Source organism: Leucoraja erinacea, chromosome 1 (assembly GCF_028641065.1).
Source record: "Leucoraja erinacea ecotype New England chromosome 1, Leri_hhj_1, whole genome shotgun sequence".
NCBI lineage: Eukaryota > Metazoa > Chordata > Chondrichthyes > Rajiformes > Rajidae > Leucoraja > Leucoraja erinaceus.
The window spans coordinates 158,767,524-158,789,660 of record NC_073377.1 but is presented as its reverse complement, the minus strand read 5'-3'; the positions used below and the strand labels follow the sequence as shown (position 1 = coordinate 158,789,660).

At 43.0% G+C, this 22,137-nt stretch overlaps 1 protein-coding gene across 8 annotated transcripts in view; it reads right to left on the bottom strand.

The window, feature by feature from the left end:
- The window catches only part of dclk2a (doublecortin-like kinase 2a), a 313,388-nt gene extending 292,160 nt beyond the window's left edge, over window positions 1-21,228 (bottom strand). For all 8 annotated transcript variants that reach the window (XM_055646576.1, XM_055646603.1, XM_055646586.1 and 5 more), the window contains exon 1: window positions 19,296-21,228. In XM_055646576.1, the coding sequence (XP_055502551.1) occupies window positions 19,296-19,746 (451 nt within the window). In that variant the 5' untranslated portion in view covers window positions 19,747-21,228. The remainder of the gene's footprint in view (window positions 1-19,295) is intronic.
- Between the last annotated feature and the right edge of the window lie 909 nt (window positions 21,229-22,137).

The following is a 22,137-nucleotide window of genomic DNA, read 5'->3' as shown; positions in this document are numbered from 1 at the left end:
TAAAATACAGATCAAACTTCAAACTGGTAAGTTCTCGTTTAATCTTACTATTTTACTTCGGAGTCACATGAGTGACTACGTGAAGACTTCAAAGCTCTGTGATTTCAAACCGTGTAACAGTTTTATTTCACTCACTGCCGAAGTTCTTGAGGGAGGAAGTGTGTTATCGTAACCAACCAATGAATCTGTTTTTCGAGAAACAAAAATGGTATTTAGTAACAATAACAAATTAAATTGCTCCCCCGGGCTTAAATTAAATATTTGCAGTTTGTAAAATTTTTCTGCAAACAAGTCATGTTTCGTCAACGGCTTATTGTAAAAATTTCTGAATGTCGTTTCCCTCGACCATTCTGCTGTCGTCAGAATATGGTCAACCGGTACGTCCATTCTTTCGGCCGTTGATGTAGACGCTGCCCTGGTGGAATGAGATTTGAAAAAAGTTAGTGTCTATTCCGGCAGCCTTTAGTACCTGCTTGAGCCATCTTGCAATGGTTTGGCTCGTTACCCGGCCATGAGGTTTTTTGTGGCTGACCCATAAGGCTTTTTCACTCCCTCTGATGTTATAGGTTGTGTCTATATAATATAGTAGATAGGTCATGACACACAACCGCGGCTCTGGCGGGTAAGCCCGGAACACCACAACTGGATTGGCTATACCTGGCCTGCTCTGTTCTACCAGACCCTGGATGATGAACGAGATCTGGTCTGGGGTGGTCACCATGTTGTCCAGTCGCAATCGATGTAGTGACTGGGTCCTCTGAGTGGATACAAGTGCCATCCACATGAGCGTTTCGGGGTAGTTTGTTCGAGGCTAAGGGATCATCCCCTGAGGTACGTCAGGACCACACTGACATCCCATAAATGGGTATACCTTGGTCTAGGGGTTTGATGTTATAGATGCCCTTCATTAATTTGACCACCAGTGGATGGGATCCCATCAGCTGTTGTCCTGGTGCTGGTTTCAAATAAGCAGACAGGGCACTCCTTGCTGTGTTTTTTTAAAATATTTTATTTTATTAGAAGTAAGTACAGTCATATGGCACCAAAGTGCCTAATATATATTTTCATAATACATTTCATGTACAACTTCTTTTTTTTTTTGTTACTGTGTTGACGGTACTGTAGCTAATTCCTCTTTGTGGTGTAGGTAGGCCAGGAACTCCAGTGCATTGGTGACTGTTGCTGTTGTGTACGTGGTCCCTGTTTCCTGGCAGTACTTCTCCCATTTCTTGATGCTGGTTAAGTACTGCTTCTTAGTGGATGTTCGAAAGGGATGCTGACATGGTGTTGATGGTTTGTTCTGACTTCAACAAACATGTCATGCAGTACTGGGAACCATGGCTGTGTAGGCCAGTCGGGTACTATCAAACCCTGATGCAGAGTCCATCTGTATTTTTCGTAGTACCTGACTGATGAGGCAGAAGGGAGGGAAAACATAGAAGAAGGAATTTCCCCAATCCAGCGTGAAGGCATCTACTACCGCTGCTGCCTCTGGGTCTGGTTCCCAAGCGACATGCATAGGTATCTGGTGATTTAGCCTTGATGCAAATAAATCGATATCTGGCGTGCCATATAGCTTGATAATTTTTGCAAATACTTTGGGTTTTACATCCATTCGATGTTGTCATTGAATTTGCGTGACCTGGTGTCTGCCACTGTATTTAGCTTACCTGATAGGTAAGTTGCTGACAGCCAAATATGTCTTTTTGACACACCATTGCCAAATTGTGTTGACCAATTTGTCGCATGATAACGATTTTATGCCTCCCATATGGTTAATGTAGGCCACCACCGTAGTATTATCCATTTGTAACCGTACATGCAGTGATGCATATTTGATGTATATGCTTTTAATCCGTAAAAGGCACCCAACATCGCTAAATAATTAATGCCCCGTGTAAGTAGTAATGATGACTGTTAGATAATGACCACCTGTTAATGATAGGGCTGAAATTATGCCAACTGTTTTGATATAGTTTCAGTGGGTAATTTCATGACCCGATCATAATGACCTGCATGATATTTTAATGCCTGTACCTTTGCTCTTTGTAGATTTTATAATGCAATGGTCTGAATTGTGTAGCCAGGAATGCAGCTACCATTTTCCCAATTACTCTTGCTACTTGTCGAATAGTTGGTCGCTCGTTGACCATTAAATTGTGGCATAATTGTGCCAATTCAACCGTTTTGTCTTTTGGCAAGTTACAGTCATATGGACTGAATTAATTGTGATGTCTAAGTAGTCCATGATAGTGGATGGCTTCAACTTTGATTTATCTGGATGTAAAACAAACCCCAGGGTTTCGAAAACTGTTTTGTAGCTGAAAAACAGCTGACATAGCCAATTCCATGGTCTTCTTATTAGTTTTGCCAGGGCTGGTTTTAGTATCTTAATGAATAACCTTGAGCTGACGTTACCCCATGGGGTAATTCTTTAACTGTCATAGTTGCCCCATCCAGGTAAATTTTAGGTATCTGCGTAGATCCTTTTGAATGGGTACTGAATAGTAAGCATATTTGAGGCCAATGCTTGCCATAAAGTATCCTTTGAAATTAGATTCCTTATTTTACATATTTATGTAGGCACCAGACCCACCTACCTCCATGGATATGGGCATTTCTTCTGTCTCTTCCCAGCCCAGTGAGTCTGGCGCGTTGTCTGACGTGGCGGTGATGTTGGGGGGTGGCGCATTTTCCATGGGGTCCTGCTCTGGGCCGTGGTCTAAAAGACTCCCGGGCATAAAAATATGCGGTCCCCGAGCTTTCACCAGTCCCATATGGTAGACGCGGCTGGTGGACGCGATGGGGTGCTGCCGCTTGGGTATTGTATTTTTGGGGTTTGCTCGTCCTGGGGCCTGCCCACATGAGGCCGAAAGGTTTTATTTCCGAGGTTTTTTGCCAAAGAGCAGTGAGGCTGACTCAGTGGCTGGGGTTTAGCACAACCCAAATTCGGGATTTAGGGCAGGTCTTATGATTTATATACGGAGGTAATTTATCTCGCTCTGCGTGTTGCACAACAGTGCGAGAGTGATTTGTTAGTTAGTGGTCATCTCCGTATTGTCCACAGAAAACGAGCAACCTGTGTGATGGCTGACGTCAGGAGCCTGAGGATCCGCTGCAGTATCAGCTCCTGGTCCGAGTATTTGTCCCGACGTGCCCCCAGATTTGGCTGTTGACTGCCGGCATTTTGAAGGACTACAATTTATTGGAGCTGTACATTTTAAAGCCTCATTAACCACCTGCTCCTGTAGGTGCCTGTCGCAGAGGTGGTCAACGCTGGCCGTTAGTTTTTAGGCTCTAATGGCCTTCCTGCACGTGGGGTAGCCACGTAGCGGTCCACACACACCCAGCAGCTCTTCCTGTTCCTGCACCCCTGGCATACTCCCGAATTCTTCAGCCAGCGACCCCCTCTTCATGACCAGCCCAGCCCTGGTCACCCCAAAGCTAACCACACTAAGGAGGAAGCGATGGGCAGTGCCTAGGCACTGTGGAGGGTATGCCTGAACCCTCCAGCGAGACTGCCCCTCACGTAGCGTGTCTCGCAGGAGCTCCTGCTCCAGGAGCCGCTCCAGCGGCTCAGGCGGCTGTCTCTCTCCCATGCGGGTGGAGAGACGTCCCCTCCGACAAGTCGGAAGCCACCGGCCGGATGCCTCTTCGGATGGCTAAACATCCAGCCCGCAGCTCAGGCACTAGCGGGACTGGGCTCGGCGCGGTGATGGGGATAGCGGAGCGCCCGGTAATTGTTCCTACCGCCTGTTGCTGCCCCCCTGCAATGGAACGCTCCTCCGCTGGAGTCGAGCGGGGGACAGGTTCTTCTAGAGCTTTTGTGCCTTGTAGAAGCGAGAGCGCCCCTCAAGCAGCGCGTCTCGCAGGCACCTGCTCCGAGAGCCGCTCCAGCGGCTCAGGCGGCTCTCGCTCCCCCCCGTGCGGGTGGAGAGACGTCCCGTCCGAAATCGGGAAAACACCTGCCGGATACCTCTTCGGGTGGCTATGCACCCAGCCCGCTGCTCAGGTACTAGCGGGCTGGGCTCGGCATGGTGTCGGGGAATAGCGGAACACCGGGTAAACGCTCCTACCGCCTGTAGCTGCCCCCCTCCTTGACGGAAAACGTTCCTCCTCAAACGGGGGACAGTTTTGTTCCAGAGCCTTTTTCTCTGCCTGTAAAACACAAGCAGAAAAAGGCTCCCCCTGTAATAGAAACCCGACCTCAGAGTACTCACCTGACGGTCCGTTTCATTCTGTAGCGGGAGCGCCTAACTCCCGTTGCAGCCGCTGTTGCACTGCTGGCATTAATGCCGCGCATGCGCGCTGAGCGGGTTCTTCACGTAGTCACTCATGGGCCGGGTCAGTCATACAATTAAAAGTAACAGATCACTCAAACACATTTTAACATGAACATCCACCACAGTGACTCCTACACATTCCTCACTGTGATGGAAGGCGAAATAAAGTTACATAGAAACATAGAAAATACATGCAGGAGGAGGCCATTCGGCCTTTCGAGCCAGCACCGCCATTCATTGTGATCATGGCTGATCGTCCCCTATCAATAACCCATGCCTGCCTTCTCCCCATATCCCGACTCCACTAGCCCCTAGAGCTCTATCTAACTCTCTCTTAAATCCATCCAGTGACTTGGCCTCCACTGCCCTCTGTGGCAGGGAATTCCATAAATTCATAACTCTCTGTTTTTTTCTCACCTCAGTCTTAAATGACCTCCCCTTTATTCTAAGACTGTGGCCCCTGGTTCTGGACTCGCCCAACATTGGGAAATGTTTTCCTGCATCTAGCTTGTCCAGTCCTTTTATAATTTTATATGTTTATATATCCTTCCTTTTGTTCTTCCTTGGTCGGGGGCCTCGAGCCCTCCGTTGACGGGACGGTCTTGACTCCCGTAGCCGGCGACGTTCGGGCCCTCCTTGTTGAGGCGATCAAGCTCCCACATCAGAGGGGTGTCAGCTCCCCCGCGCCGGGCCATCGAACCTTGTGTCGGGGCTGGTAGAGCCTTCCGCGACGTTGGAGCTCTCGACTAACCTCACACGAGACTGCGAGCCCTTGTTGGTAAGTCCAAGGTGGTCATGGTGGGAGCGATCCCAGGCAAGGGATCCACTCCGATGTTAAGTCCGCGCCCCTTGGTGGAGCTCACGACAGTCCGAGGAGGCTTCCAGCTCCATCGATATTAGGCCGCAGAGCCTGGAGAATGTGATCCGAAAATTGACAGACAGAAAAAAACGAACAGACTGCTGGCAGGGCTGCCATTTCCCTGGCGCCCCTGGTGATCTTAATACATAATCTTTATGCATAAAAAAACAATAAAACAAAGAGGATGTTGCCACGACTCGAGGGTCTGAGCTATGGGGAGAGGTTGGCAGACTAGGACTTTAGTCCTTGTAGCACATGAGGATGAGAGGCGCTTATAGAGGTGGAAAGATCATGACAGGAATAGATTGGGTAAATCTGCAGACTCTTTTACCCAGAGTAGATGAATCAGTAACCAGAAATAGTTTAAGGTGAGGGGGGAAAGATTTCATAGAAACCTGAGGGGCAACTTTCTTTCCCCGCTAAGAGTGGTAGAAATATGGAACGAGCTGCCAGAGAAGGTAGTTGAGGCAGGTACTATCACAACATTTAAAAAAACATTTGGACAGGTACATAGATAGGATAGGTTTAGAGTGCACAAGAGTAAAAGTGCAACGATTGCCATGTGAGAATAGTAGACCAGTAAAGATTTGTTCTTGATCCGTGATCAATGTACACCAATTGACAGCACTGCTGTGAGGCAGTAGCTCTACTTATTATATCATAGCATTGTTCAAATATACATCATGCGGTTGAAGCACCAGGATTGAATATTCAGAAGTACACTGCATGCACATAAATCACTCAATCAAATGTAGGTATCAAGTTTTAGATAATGCAGGACACAAGAGAATTTCTGGCTTAAAAAAATTGCATTAGGTTGGATACATATTTTGGAGGTTTATTTATGGAAAGATTAGTCAGGCAAATCAACTTACTCATGTGCTTATTGCACCTCTATTTCAAAAGTGACAAATAAAACTGTGGGTAATTAATATTTTGATTGTTATTCAATAGCTGCCAGGGGGAACATCTTCAGTGATGTGTCATTTATTTCAACTGTGTTGTTTGTTGCATGCCTGCATGATTAAAGACAGTCAACGTCAAGGGGGTTCAATTTAATAACCTCTTGAAATGTGGAAGGAATGCAAAATATGATTTAAAAAAAAAACACAGCCCTTTAGTGCAATGCAGGCAGTGTGGCCACCATACTGCCTACTATTTATAGTGAGTGCTGTGTCCAATCAGTGCTATCTGCCGTTCATTAGCTAAGTAACTTGCAAGTATTTCTAATTCATTTAAGGGATATGGGCATTAGAGACAAGGCTAGCATGTATCGCTCATTCCTAAATCATGCCCGTGTGTTTAAATTTAGTGCACTTCATAGAGAGAAGTGAATTTTGGTGGGATGAGGTGATGGCAAGTAAGAAACAAAGAAGAATGATGCATTGTTGGATAGTTCAGGGTTCAACAATTCCAGTTGATGCTATGGAGGAGAGAGATCTACAGTAAACTACAGATGGATGGCCACCTCATACAATCTAGGAAGACATGTATCTGATCTTACGAATGCCATCCTGCGGCTGCAGTGCTTCAAGAGGTTCATTGATTTCATACAATTGTCTGTGAATGCATCTTGAAATACTATATCCTTCCAATTATATTACTTGGAGACAAAGAGACTACAGATGCTGGAATCAAAATCGATGCTGGCAGAACTCAGCAGTCAGGCAGCATCTTTGGAGGGAGAAGGTGCAAGGCAACATTTTAGGTTGAGACCCTGTATCAGGACAGATGTGCAGAATGATGCAATCATGAGGTAGACACAAAAGCACCTCTACTTTCCTACAAGTTTAAAGAGATGTCACTGAATACTCTAATAAACTTCTACAGAAGCGCCGTAGAAAATATCCTGACTGGTTGGATTACAGTCTGGTAATGCACTGGAAAGTAAGAGACTGAAAAGATTGGTGGAATCAGCCATTCTAGCAAAGCCCTCTCCACAATCAAAACTATCAATGAAGGCACTGATGAAATCTATCATCATGGATCCTCACCATCCAGGCCATGCTTTCTCTTCCCTGCTACCGTCCACAGCAGGCACAGACACCTGAAGTTACACAGCACCAGGTTCAGGAACGGCTACTTTCCTACAATCATCAGGTTCTTGAACCAACCTTCAAAACTAATCAGACCCCAACTACAGGACACTACTGACCACCTCTGACACTAATTTGGAATTGTTTTCTAATAGTCTATTTTGCACTGTTTTTACCTTTTTACTGTCTTGTATTTATGTATAATTTATGTTTACACGTGTGGTCAGTCTATGTGCCCGCAATGCTTCAAGAAGCAAAGTTTCATTGTGTCTGTACCTCAATATTTGTGTATGTGACAATAAACTTAATTTGGCTTGACATTTCCTCTTGTTTTATTTATCTTCCCCAACCCCTTCCTTCACCTGGTTCCATCTTCCCTTCATCCCCTCCCTATCAGTTTCCACCTATCACCTACCAAAGTCTATCCCAACACTCCCCTCATGCCAAAATATATATTGCAACCTTTCCTCTCAGTCTTGATGTAGGATCTCAAACCGAAATGTCAACTTGCATCTTTTGTTTCCACATTACTGCTTGACCTGCTGACTTATTTCAATGTTCTGCTTTTTGTTCCAACAGCACTGAATTCATGGCTCTATTTATCACATTTCACTCTTTCACAGACAAACTACCTCCACTATTCAGTAATTATATTGATGGATTATATCCTCCACTGCACCCTCAAACATTTAGCATTACTGCAAGCCTCACAGCCAATTTTTGGAACTTCTACACATGGCTAGCTAATGTACCAACATGATAAATGACCACAACATTTATTTGGTCACATCTATCTGATTTTGGAAGATTCTTACCGTGTGCATATGGTAGGATGTGAAGAACCACCAAATGAATAAGTCCTCATCAATACCTCTGCCATTAAACCCGTGGTCAGACAATTATCAAGCCTCCTATACAATGCCTTCAATGGAAATCATTTTAAGAAGCAGAGTTGAACACACATGTACCAATGCATCACGGATATGAAACCTACAGCAGAGGTGGAATTTTTATTTAATCGAGTTGGTTGAGGACTAAATATTTTCCTGGAACCATGAAAATTCCATATCCGGCCTTGATGGCACAAAATACATAAAGAGTGCCCGAGGTTGCAGATAGGTCCATATCCTCACCCACATCCTGGTATGCATGGTTGGCACCAAAGTAGAGATGGTCGAAAGCTTCAAGTAGTTAGGCATAAATATAATCAGATATTTGTCTTGAACCAGCCACATCAAAACTATGGCCAAGAAAGCACACCTCTACTTCCTTAGAAGGCTTAAGCCCCTGTCCCACTTAGGCAATTTTTTTGGCGACTAGGCTGTCACCACATGGTCGTGGGGTGACGCCTGTATGGCCGTGAGTAGTCTCCTCCAGTCACATATAGAGTTGTAACGTTTTTCTGGTCGCCGCTGGATTTTGAAATGTTCAAAACATTTTGGTGACTGTGAGCTTGACGTAGATTGACATAGCATGACGTAGGTGCTGTCTTAGGTTGTTACCAGGATGACGCAGGTTGTTGCCAGGTGACGTTGGTTGTCGCTGGGTGCTGACTTCGGTGAATTCCATTGGCGACTACCTACGTCAACCGGCGACAGGTTGAATTGTCTTCAGTTGTCGCCGACAGGGTCGTTGCTTGTCTTAGCTTGTCGCGGGTGGACGTAGGTTGACTTTGGTTGTCGTAGGTTGTTGCCTGCAGGGTCGTAGGTTGCGTAGGTGCGGTCGTAGGTGGACGTCCTAATGGGTCGCCGGTTGTCGGTAGTTTGACATCGACCAGGTGGTAGGTTATTGTAGCTTGTCGTAGACATTGTAGGGGAGGTCCAGTCGCCAATTTTTCGGTGACCTGCTACAACTGTGACAGTCACCAGCAGTCACTGAAAAAACCACCTAAGTGGGACAGGCCTTTTAGGAAGTTCATCATGTCCCCAACACCCCTCACAAATCTCTATAGATGCGACATACAAAGCATTTTATCGGATGCGTTGCAGCATAGATTGAGACAAGCTCCATCCAAGACCATAAAAGATTGCAGAGTTGTGGGCATAAACCAACCTCCCTTCCATTAAACTTCATCTGCCTAGGGAAGGCCATCAGCATAATCAAGGACTAGTCTCTTCCTCTTCTTCCCCCTCCCATCATGCATGGTGGTACAGAAGTTTGAAAACGCATACCTCCAGATTCAGGGACAGTTTCTTCACAGTTATTATCAGGCAACTGAACCGTCCTCTCACCAGCTAGAGTGCGGTCCTGACCTGTCATCTACCTCTATGGAGCCCTCGAATTATCTTCAATTGGACTTGATCTTGCCCTAAATGTTGCACCCTTTATCTGTACATGGTGGACGGATTGATTGTTATCGTGTATCATCTTTCCTTTGACTGGATAGCACACAATAAAAAGCCTGTCACTGTACGCCAGTACATGTGACAATTACAATAGATTAAACAGTACACCAACCCTCTCACTACTGCACTGAAGCAATAACTTGTATTATATGCTCAGGCTTCTGAAGAGGGACTCTAAATATACAGCCTTTTAAATGAAAGCCAAGGTTAGCAATTAAATAGCTGCAGAGAACTTAAAGAATGAATCATATTGTGTGGGACTTTAAAGTCCCAAATGAGCCAGGTAATATAAAGATGGCAGATTTCCCCATATGACTTTAGAATAGAGATAGGGTTTTTACCACAATCCACTTTTGCATTTTAATTATCAAACTACCATGATAGAATTTGAACTCATATTCACTGTCCTGCACTCTTGATTGCTAATTATATTATTCATGGAATAATTATAATATTTAAGTTAGAGTTTATTTCATTTACAAGGAGTGTTTTAAAACCTGACTGTGTGGAAATAAATGTAACCAGCATGATACCTTTTTCAAAAAAAGGGCGGTGGGGGTATGGAACAAACTGTCAGAGGAGGTAGTTGAGGCAGGGACTATCCCAACATTTAAGAAATAGTTATACAGGTACATGGCTAGGACAGGTTTGGAGGGATACAGCCGAAACGTGGGTAGGTGGGACTAGTGTAGCTGGGACATGTTGGCCAGTGTGGACGTTGGGCCGAAGGACCCGTTTCCATGCTGTATATGACTCTAAGATTGCCAGAACATAATGTTCAGCATATCGACTACTAATGGACGTAAAAGGGACAAATATACACAGGTAGATCCTTTCTGCTTTAAGAATGTCCTTTTTAAACAAGTGCCCAATAACCTAATGACAGCCAGAGATAAAAAGAAAAAACACGAACATCAGAACTCTAATAGATTAGAAAAGACTTACACTTATAACAGGTTATCTGTCAGAACAGAGCAAAAATAAGATTGGGACCTTTCTTCGAGGCCCCAACATGAATTTTGCAGTCTATCATAAAAGTCAATTTATTCTCATTTGATAAACTGACAAACCTGCTGTGTATCCCAGTGATTATTTATTTTTTAATACTAAAGCCTCTATTCGGTATCAGTAGTTTTAAACAATTAAGTCATTTGGTTTTAGTCACAGAAACTCAGCATTCGAGGTTTCATGATTGAAAGGGAGGAAATGTGACATCAGCACTGAGGGCTGCAATGCAGATCAGTTTCCTTCCCAGTACTGACTGTGAATGTGTTTGCGACAGGAAATGTCCATAGCAACAAGTTCTTAATGAAAAGTACCCTTGACATTATGAGAAAAATTGTAGATAACTTACCTAAGTTGATACAAGCTTCCACTGTTTCCATTGTTATGGCACCTTTAGCCTAAGTAATTGTATTGAACAATTTTCCAAGTTGATGCCAAGTCAAGACATGGACAAAATGCATGAAAATTAGCAAATGAGATGAATTTAAAAGCAAAAAAACTGTAGATATTAGAAACTGGAAATAAGAACAGAAAATGATGGAACATCATAATTAGACAGAGAGAGAGAAAAAGAGCCAACAGAGTAAGAGTCCATGATTGTTTTAAGACTTTTTCCAAAGGGATAAAGACTAGAGAAAGGCAGAGATTTGGGGATTCAGATCTCTCTTGAGTGGGAACAAGATAACTGACAGTTCCAACAGATTTATGGGTGGAGCAATACATGGAGGCCAGAACCAGTAGAATGAAGCACTCAGAACACAATGGAGAACATAGGACTTTAGTTATTGTTGAGGTCACTATTTTTTTTGATAAATAGTAACAACCTCGTCAAACATACATAGGGTATGGCTTCAATATTTGCAGAATGTCATGAAACTGGAAAATGTAATAAACAGTGAGGAGGACTGTAACATTTTACAGGAAGACATACAAGCACAATTAATGTACACGTAATTGAAGTTTTATTAAGAAATGAGATTATCGTGCAATTGTTCATTTTGGTAGAAAGAAAATGAATGTGATAATAAAACTATACAGTATTTAATTAAAAGACCTGGGTTTATCAGGACTAAAGGGCCTGTCGCATGTCGCGGGGTGACGCCTGTATGGTCGTGAGTAGTCCCCCAAAGAATCGTACCTTTATCTGGTCGCCGCTGGATTTTCAACATTTTGAATATTTTACGGCGACCTGCTGAGTCTATGACGGGTGCCGGCAGGTCGCCGAAGAAAATCGCGTAAGTGGGACAGGCCCTTAAGGCTTCTAAGAAAGTGCACATGATCTTCGATTATAGGTACGTCGGATTGAATTTTAACAGCCATACACACTGGGAGAGGGTTGATCATTACAAATGGGAATACTCTAACCTGCTGCAGTATGATTGCAAGTCAATTATAACATAGCATGTAATTTCCTAGTTCCCCAACCAATCAGGTTATGTGGTATGATGAAAACACATGTGACTCAATTTTAAAATTGCACTCTAGTGCTTGAAATGTGTTTAAAACCACATTTCATGAGTTACAATTCATGGTCTCGAGACCCGGCTGTACCACAAAGGAAGAGAACAAAATAGTTGGTTGATGCACCCCAATTGCTTCAAGACTCAGTGATGCATCACTTGACGGAAATTCAGCGGCTGCACAACTTCACAGGACAATTATTTTCTCCAAGAACAGAAGATGTGGCTGAATCTAACAAGCTGAAGTCAGTAGCAGCAGTACGGTCAACAGTTACCTCTTTCAGTCCTGCAAGTCCTTTAATTATATCATAAAATCATGAAAAGTTAGTATGGTGTCCAATCATCTGCCACTTTATATGTGTGTTAATTCCAACCACTTAGCTCTGCTCTGGTACATCATTCCACTGCCAGGCCACTCACACTCTCTGTTTATGCACTATTTCATTTACCCAGCCACCTCATTTTTCTACTGACAATTGTCTCTTTCAAAGTCACCATTAACAGAATATTTTTGTTCCATCTGCTCAATACATTACATTGTTCATTAGTTTCCTCTTCCCCTATTTACAATAGAAGACAGCTGGGAACTCCAGTGGAGAATGGGAGCTGGCCCGCCAGACACATCTCAACTCACAACCACACTGGAAATATCACTGAGGAAAACCAATACATCATCAGAGTCAATGGGATGGAGATCTCACAGCAACATGGTGATACAGCTATTTCATTCAGGGACACTGCTTGCAACTTGGTTTTGAGGTTAGCTGTGAATTGCAGATGATCAAGGGGTTTAAACACCAGTCTCAGTCTTAATCTACATGGGGAAGATCATCTCTCCCACAAGCCGTTCACAACGAGAAACTCCTCCTCAGATATGAAGGTTCTGCAACAGAAGACTCCTACTGGGTATGCACCTACTGAAATTCTCACATCAGTGAAAAAGAGATGGGGTTTTCATTTGATGATCTATTCATCATTTTAGCAAGGGCAGATGGAGGAGAGAAGGACAGCAATGTTAAATGTGCCTTAGAGGTTACAAACTGCTGCAAGGTCTGTTATGCACCTCAAGTGCCAATATAGGATAGGAAACTTCTGGGCAGCAGCAGAGAATATGTCTTCTTCTTGCATATGGCGTGCACAGCCTAAAGTTGTAAGACAACTTGATCTGTGTGATCTTCTGTTTGAGCACGCCAGGTTGATTGCATTAGTCGGAACAGGGTGGACCACGAGAATATGTGAGGTCCTCCATCACTTTGATTTTTCATACAATGAATGCCATCTTCAAAAAAATAAGGAGCATCATAGCCTTGCAAAAGGAGGTAATCCATGAGATAGATAATGGTGAAAGAGATGTGGGTTGCTTTGTTCAGAGCCCAAAATACCAGTAAGAATCTCAAGTACTTCCTCATATCCTGATAGCAGAGTCTGTCCATTGCTTCTACAGGTACAGTCTATGACAAAGCCTTCACAAGCAGAAAGCATCATCGAGACTCTCAGCTACTAGAAATGTGTTCACCCCTGCCAAAAATTGATATGAAACCAAAACATTTGCATCATTTATGTTTTTGGAAGAGGAAGAACGGTTATTCGAAACTGCATGAGGATATGTATTCTGCATGGTTGAATTATTTGGTTTCAGTTCTTTGGGATGACATCTGTTGACATAATTGTCTACTCTCCAACATTTATAGCTGGTGAAGAAAACGGAACTTTTAATGTTGCACACTAATCCTGACAACAATGAGTGGACAAGGCATTTAAAGGTATGGAAAGGACAGGTTTGTATTCACAAATGTTGACAAAACCAAGTAGGATTGTCAGCTTGTTAAACAGGTGCATTTCCTGACCCAAAATGAATTTCAGAACGGTTAGGTAATCCCAGCCGACAATGCAACATGCTCTCCTGACACTGGCCTGCATATTCATCCTGCTTCTCCACCAGAGAGGCTGTTATTTCTGCTCACGTCTCAACTATTCATCAGACCCTGGCAGGTGCTCATTGAAGACTTAAGGTATCTGACAGACACTTGTTTTTTGTCAGTGATTTGTTCCTTGACATTTCTCACAGATAAGATTTTTTTGTATTTTTGGTCCAAGTCATTTGTGGTTTTTTAGGTTCAATGAAGGGGTTACCAGCCATGTCGTGGTGCCTTTTGTCTACCAGAAGATAGTCTTCGTTGTATGAATACATCATGGAGAAATTCCTGGGGATCTTGGACATATCTGGAGAATTATCTGCTTGTGGTCATACACAACCATAATTTTAATCGTTTATAAGTGATTCCAATTAATGCGCACTCCTGGGTGATTCAGTGGTGCCTTGGAAACCACATGCCCACTGTCAATTATACCAGGCAATTTGAATATACATTCACCCTGATGGGTGTTATTATAAACAAAGTTCATGTAATTGTCATTTGATTGCCTGATTTATGAGCAACCATCTGTAATAAGTCACTAGCATGACCCCAAAAGTGGTCATGTTCACAGCCACTGGCAGAGCACGTTTACCAAATGCCACAGGCACCAGGCAAATTTTGGTCACCATTTGCCATGATACCATGAGTCTCCCAAAACACTCTTCCTACATATCAAGAGTGGCCTGTCTTCTGACTCAGTGAGCTTGGGCTCCAATGAGTTGGACCGTTCTGACGACCCTCTCTCCTGGCGAGAAGCATTATTCTGCTGTTCCCGTCTATTTTCTTGTCCTCTCTATGTTTTTCTCTGGTCCTAAAGAATCAGAGGATGCGATCCCTTGGTGACGTGAAAATGGAGAGCTACACATTGCAATGTCAGCAGAATCATAGTGTTTAAAATAATCAACAACGTTGAAAAACTGCATAAACCCTACAAAAAGTTACTTAAAGGTTTCTAAGGCGTGCCTTCCACAGAATTACTAAGTCAAATATCTGTCAGCAAATTTGCTAAATAACCTCAACCCACATCCAATGTCCATCTAACCTCACCTTGGTGCATCCAAGTTAAACTCTGAAACTTCTATTAAGATTGTCCACGGTCAACAATCAAGACATTTTAATTTACGCACACCCCTCCCAAACGAGTCTCTCATTTGTGGTCTGGCACGGTCATGTTCAGTGTAGAATTAGTTTGGTGGCCCTTTATCCACTTCCAAACAGCTGATGTAACTCTTTATCACTTCCGAGCTCACCTACACACAGGCGCTAGATCACAGTGTCAGAGACCCAGGCTCAATTCTGACATCGGGTGTTACCTGTGTGGAATTTTCACATTTTCCCTTGGCTGCATGTGTTTTCTTCAGGTGCTCCTGTTTCTTCCCACATCCCAATGATGTGTACATCAGTAAGTTAATTGGCCACTGCAAATTGCCCATGGAGTGTAGGTGAATGAGATTATGTAGGGATTATGGAGGCTAAACAGACGGCTGATGTGCCAGTTTCATTTCTGTATCTCTCTATGACAGATGATTATAATTCTTGTCATAGATTACAAAAGCAATTTCAATAAATATAAGGAAAAACTTAAAACATTGGAAACATTTTAGTTTAGTTTAGAGATACAGCGTGGAAACAGGCCCTTCAGCTCACTGAGTCCACATCAACCAGCAATCACCCCATACACTAGCACTATCCGAAACACACTAGGGACAATTTCCTTGGGACAATAACCTGCAAACTTTACATCTTTGGAGTGCAGAAGAAACCAGACTACCCGGGATAAAATGCCTCGCGGTCACATGGACAAGGTACAAATTCCGTACAGACCGAACTCATAGACAGGATCGAACCTGGCTCTCTGTAAGGCAGCAACTCTACCGCTGTACCACAGTGCCATGTGTTATGGAGATTTAATAGTGATATTCAAGACCTTGAAAACTATCTAAAAATAATTCCATATGATCAAGAATGTTTTTCATACTATGAAACAATATTTTGTTATTGGAAGCATTGCATGGCTAATATTGTTCTTAATGCATCTGCTAGTCTAGAATTATACTGTCATCGAAAACCACTCTCTAGGCTTAGATTCCCAAGCTACGAAATACTTTTCTAAGCATTAAAATGACTCTCCGCTTCCTATTATAAATAGCAACATGCAATTCGCAATTAAAGTAATGATTCAACCCAAGGTTAATAACTTATCTCTACCACTTCTAATTAATTAACTCTTCGATTCTCTGCGTAATTGCATTTCAAGGGAGAAATGATGAGAAGATTTTCATTTTGCCTGACGGACGTTATTAATAAATTAAAATTAGGTTTTTTTTCATGAATAAAAAATACGCTTATTTTTTAAGAAAGTCAGCTTACCATATAGTTTCTTTAACTTTTAAAGTTAGTCACTTGGTAGGAAAAATAGAAAAACTGAATATTTTTGAATAGGCGAGGGAGTGAAAAACATGATATTAATTGAACAATGGCAGTCCCAGAATAGCAGATCACATCAAGTTATCATATAAATTCAGGAATAAAATGTTATGTGGGAAAGATTAAGAGGTTATGAGTAAAGAAGCCTTATTATAATTATACGTTCTTCATGAAACTTTACTGCAATACTATACCTGTTTTTTGTCTCTGCCGAAGAATAAATGGCTTGAAGGGGTTCAATGAACACTCAGGATGAGAGATTTTCTCAATGTGAGAATAATGTGCAAGAACGTTAAAAAAAGAACAGCAAACCTCATTGAAAAATAACAATGAAGGAAGGAAGGGGCTCGGCAGGATTGATCAGGGGAGGAAGATTTGCCAGGCATGGAGTCCTTAAGGGTCACAGGGATAACCATTTTGGAATTATTTAAGAAAGGTCTTAAATTAAATGGTTGTGTGCGTGAAATTTTACATTGCTAATGGATATGGATGCTTAGTCATTGGTTATACAGTGCATTCAGAAAGTATTCAGACCCCTTCACTTTTCCACATTTTGTTACGTTGCAGCCTTATTCTAAAATGGATTAAATTCATTTTTTTAATCATCAATCTACACACAATACCCCATAATAAAAAAAGAGAAAACAGGTGTTTAGAAATGTTTGCAAAGTACTTGAAAACAAATAACTGAAATATCACATATACATAAGTATTCAGCTCCTTTACTCAGTACTTTGTTGAGGCACTTTTGGCAGCAATTACAGCCTCAAGTCTTCTGGATATGATGCTACAAGCTTGGCACACCTGTATTTGGGTAATTTCTCCCATTCTTCTCTGCAGATCCTCTCAAGCTCTGTCAGGTTGGATGGGGAGCATCGATGCACAGCTAATTTCAGGTCCCTCCAGAGATGTTTGATCGGGTTCAAGTCTGGGCTCTGGCTGGGTCACTTAAGGACATTCACAGACTTGACACAAAGCCACTCCTGCGTTGTCTTGGCTGTGTGCCTAGGGTCGTTGTCCGGTTGGAAGGTGAACCTCCGCCCCAGTCTGAGGGCCAGAACACTCTGGAGCAGGTTTTCATCAAGGATCTCTCTTTACTTTGCTCCATTCATCTTTCCCTCGATCCTGACTAGTCTCCCAGTTCCTGTTGCTGAAAAACATCCCCACAGTATGATGCTGCCACCACCATGCTTCACCGTAGGTATGGTATTGGCCAGGTGATGAGCGGTGCCTGGTTTCCTCCAGATGTGATACTTGCCATTCAGGCCAAAGAGTTCAATCTTTGTTTCATCAGATCAGAGAATCTTGTTTCTCATGCCTTTTAGCAAACTCCAAGTGAGTTGTCATGTGCCTTTTACTGAGGAGTGGCTTCCGTCTGACCACTCTACCATAAAGGCCTGATTGGTGGAGTGCTGCAGATATAGTTGACCTTCTGGAAGTTTCTCCCTCCACAGAATGACTCTGAAACTCAGTCAGTGTGACCATCGGGTTCTTGGTCACCTCCCTGACCAAGGCCCTTCTCCCCCAATTGTTCAGTTTGGTGGGGCGGCCAGCTCTATGAAGAGTCCTGGTGGTTCCAAAGTTCTTCCATTTAAGAATGACGGAGGCCACTGTGTTCTTAGGGACCTGCAATGCTGCATAAATTGTTTTATACCCTTCCCCAGATCTGTGTCTCGACACAATCCTGTCTCGGAGGTCTATGGACAATTCCTTCGTTTTCATGGCTTGGTTTTTGCTCAGACATGCACTGTCAACTGTGGGACCTTATATAGACAGGTGTGTGCCTTTCCAAATCATGTCCAATCAATTTTATTTACCACTGGTGGACTCCAATCAAGTTGTAGAAACATCTCAAGGATAATCAATGGATACAGGATGACCCTAAGCTCAATTTTGAATGTCATAGCAAAAGGTCTGAAGATTTATGTAAATGTGATATTTCAGTTATTAATTTTTAATTACTTTGCAAACATTTCTGAACACCTATTTTCGCTTCATTCTGGGGTATTAAAGGACAACGAAGGAATATACAACTAAGGTGTAAGATTAGCCATGATTCGACTGAATTTCAGAATGCAGTGCCAGAGCAAAGTGGACCAGATTACCCCTTTAGATCTTCCTACATTCTTTCGGTTTCCTCTCTCCCCCCCCCCCCCCCCCCCCCCCCCCCCCCCCCCCCCCCCCCCCCCCCCCCCCCCACACACAACTCCTTTTCCGCTTAGTTTAAAATCTGGAAATAACTCTCCAGACTGGTAAATAGATGAATTAGCACAACAACATAAGAAGTAAAATTCCAATATCACATCCAACACATGTTCTCCTGTAAAGATAAATTAGAAGCTAAAATGGAAACACAGAAACTACCATGTAAACCTCTGTTCCAAAAATGAAGATGATACTGGCAGATATCATAAAAACAGAATGTTCCAAAAGCAGTGTCCATATCTCCCCTTCTGAAATTTCTCCCTTGTCTTTGTTTCAGGATTAATAGAAATTAGCTATATACCCCGATCTAGCAGAGGTAATAATGTGTATTTTGATGATTTCTGGATAATCATCCATAAAATGTAACCAAGAACAAGGTTTTGTTCAATTTGAACAAATTCAAAATGAAACCAGCCTACCTTTCAAATAAAAGCCTTCCTATTTGGAAACTGTCTATCCATTCGTACTGTATTGTAGACTCTATGTTACTTCTCTTCAATACTTTTCAAACTCGGGTTTCTATCTTAGCACTGTGCGTAGGCCTTCCACTCATCGTCTAGTCATAGTCATAGGGCTGTAGACAACTAAAACAGAGCCTTCGACCCAGCTTTTCTATGCCGACCAAAGTCGACCTAGTAGGCTAATCCCACTTGCCCGCATTTGGCCCACATCCATGTAAACCCATCCTATCTATTGGAGTATATTTGTCCAATATTTTTTGAACTCATCTGAAGGCATTGCCGCTTTCTCACTTACCTTCCAGTAGATCATCCAGATTGTCGATCTTCTTATTCCCATCGATAGTGTAAATGGCTCTGACTCCTTGGGGCAAGTTGACGTTATCTGAGAGAGATTTTGTCAGTTCCATCAGCAGAGCATCCAAGGACCTGAACCTGTCCTGGGAGACAGCATACACAAGCCCTTTAAAGTAGCGGTCCCCATTCCGGTAGAAGCGGACTTTTTTGGCTTTCTTTTCCTGGCTGAGTGCTTGCAGAGTCCGGGTTCGGTAAAAACTGCAGTGGGCGCTGTGGGCAGGACTGGGTAAACCATTTCCTCGGGAGCTTGCCACTCCTCCACCGCCACCTCCACTGCCTCCACCACCACCACCACCTCCTCCTCCTCCGCTACCACTTCCACGCCGAGATGACCGGTGACCCCGGCTTCTCTCCTCAAAATGCTCCAACTCAATACTCCGATCATGTGACATAATTAATAGCAAAAAGAAAAATTAAAACAAAAAATTATATATAATAAAAAAAATGTGATTACTGTCACGCTGCTGATAACCCTAATCCCTTTTTGTATGACAGCTCTGATTCAGCTAAAACACCACCTTCCCCTAAATTACATACAAAATCACTTTTAATGATCCTATTGTGGCTTTAAATTTCAAATAATGTTAATATGCTATTGTTTCTTAGAGGAGAAATGCAGAGTAATGGCAGGAAGATGCCTTGATCACCAAATACAATGTGTGAGTGTCCTTCAGCCGTGGATCCAGGATGGAGGGTCTCTCTTCACATTCTACATCACTGTTGGTGAGCTTGACGATGTCGACGATGTCCAGGATGGAAGGAAGACCCGAAGAGGTTTCGTTGTGTGCGAACGCAGCCCAACCTCGGCCTCCTCCGAGCTGCCGGGGATGGATGAGTCAAGTGATGTAGTAGGGAGCAGCGGAGAGGCGGCGGAGATGCAACGGTGTCGGCAGGATGCTGGACTCGTCCGCTCTGGTTCACGGTCAGCTGCAGCTGCAGCGCAGAGACAGAGACAGAGACAGAGACAGAGACAGAGCAATTCGGTCGGATGCAGCTCCAAACCCGGCTTGACAGCTGGAGCGGAAACAGCGATGCGATGCTGGCGGGGGCTTCTCGTGTCTTCGGGTTCGGGAGGAAGGGGAGGGGAGGGGGATTACATTAGATAGACGCCGGCTGTGCAGACGCGTTGCTGCCTCTCGCTCTCTAAAACGCAGGAAGAAAGAGATCTCCGGTTGAAGCAACGCTTGAATGTTGCAATGCAAGTGTGGGAGACCAGTCTTCAGAGCGGACGGCTGCTGGTGTGTTGGCGTTCAGCAGCAGCAGCGGGGATGAGGGCTGAGCTGAGCCGCAGTGTGCAGCAGCAGCAGCAGCAGCAGCAGAGGGAGCAGAGCGGGGGCAACTCTGCGGCTCGGCTCGGCTCAGCTCGGCTCGGCGCGCGCGCACCAGAGCTGCCTCCAGGTCTCAGTGCCGCAGGCGTCCCGCTTGCTCACTCACGCCGCCCTCATCCTCCACAAACGCGTCCTGCAAACAGTGTAGGAAGAAGGAACTGCCGATGCTGGTTTCAACCGAAGACACACACAAAAAAGCTGGAGTAAACCCAGCGGGACAGGCTGCATCTGCGGAGAGAAGGAATAGGTGACGTTTCGGGTCACTGGTTTATCAATTTGCCCTTTTACATTTAAAGTCGAATTTATTAGTTTGGTCTTTATAATTCAGATTCAGATTCAATTTAATTGTCATTGTCAGTGTACAGTACAGAGACAACGAAATGCATTTTATAATTCCAGTTATATTGATAAATGGATCTAAATAATGTTGTGCTATTGTACTGCAGTTCGTGATATTAAACATTGCTGTTTTTTTTTATCATTTCCTTTTTAAAAGAAAGGAATATTGTATCAGTTTAACTGTTATGTAATAAATTAATGTATGTACTACGTTGCATTACCGTGACAAAAAGTACCATCAACACCTAGTACTACAACAAAACATGCCGAGTCACACACACACACTCCACTTTTGGATTTTGTGACAATATGTAGCAATGTTACAAAATTTTGAGATTTAAAAAATCAAGTCTGCAATTTATCTCATCAGATAAAGCATAAAAAGAAGATTAAATTGACACCTAATTCACTTTCATATCTTCAGTATTAAAAAAACGTTATGGCCATTTTCATACTAGGAAATTAGGATCTTGTTCCCTATTGCTTTTCCATTGACTTAACATAAAAGCTGTGATTGAGGACAGTCATAAGCCCATAACTTTCTTAAAAATTAAGAGAACTGAATGAAAATTTCAGTTATTATAGATTAAAGCATTCTGAAACAAATATGAAACAATCTTACTTGGATGACCTGAAATTAAAGCATATATATAGTTAGTTACCTAATTGTAGCTAATTACAAAATTCAATTACTAGATCTAAACATCTCTCCATTTCTTAAGAAAAGATTAACATTTTTAAATAGCCTAAGTGTCCAATTAACATTCACACAATAATTCACAATATAACATGATTTTTAAATCTCATTGTCATGAATTTATAGGCCAAATGGAAGGAATTTAGTGTTTAATTCCCATAAATTAATGGCCATTTAAATCATCTTGCGAGTGGGATTTTGTGGAACACAATCGATTGGAACGTTGTGGTTTGCGTGAATTTAAACCCCGTATCAGCAGGAAAAATACTGCTGGTTTGTATGGGGCCTAAATCACCTTTTCGCAACGTAAAATTTGGATTAAGGTCATCCTAAGAAGCACGTTTATATGCAAAATAAACTGCTTACCTTTAGCTGTCCAGTACGTGAAATCCGTCCCAGTTATCGGCGTTAACGGCATT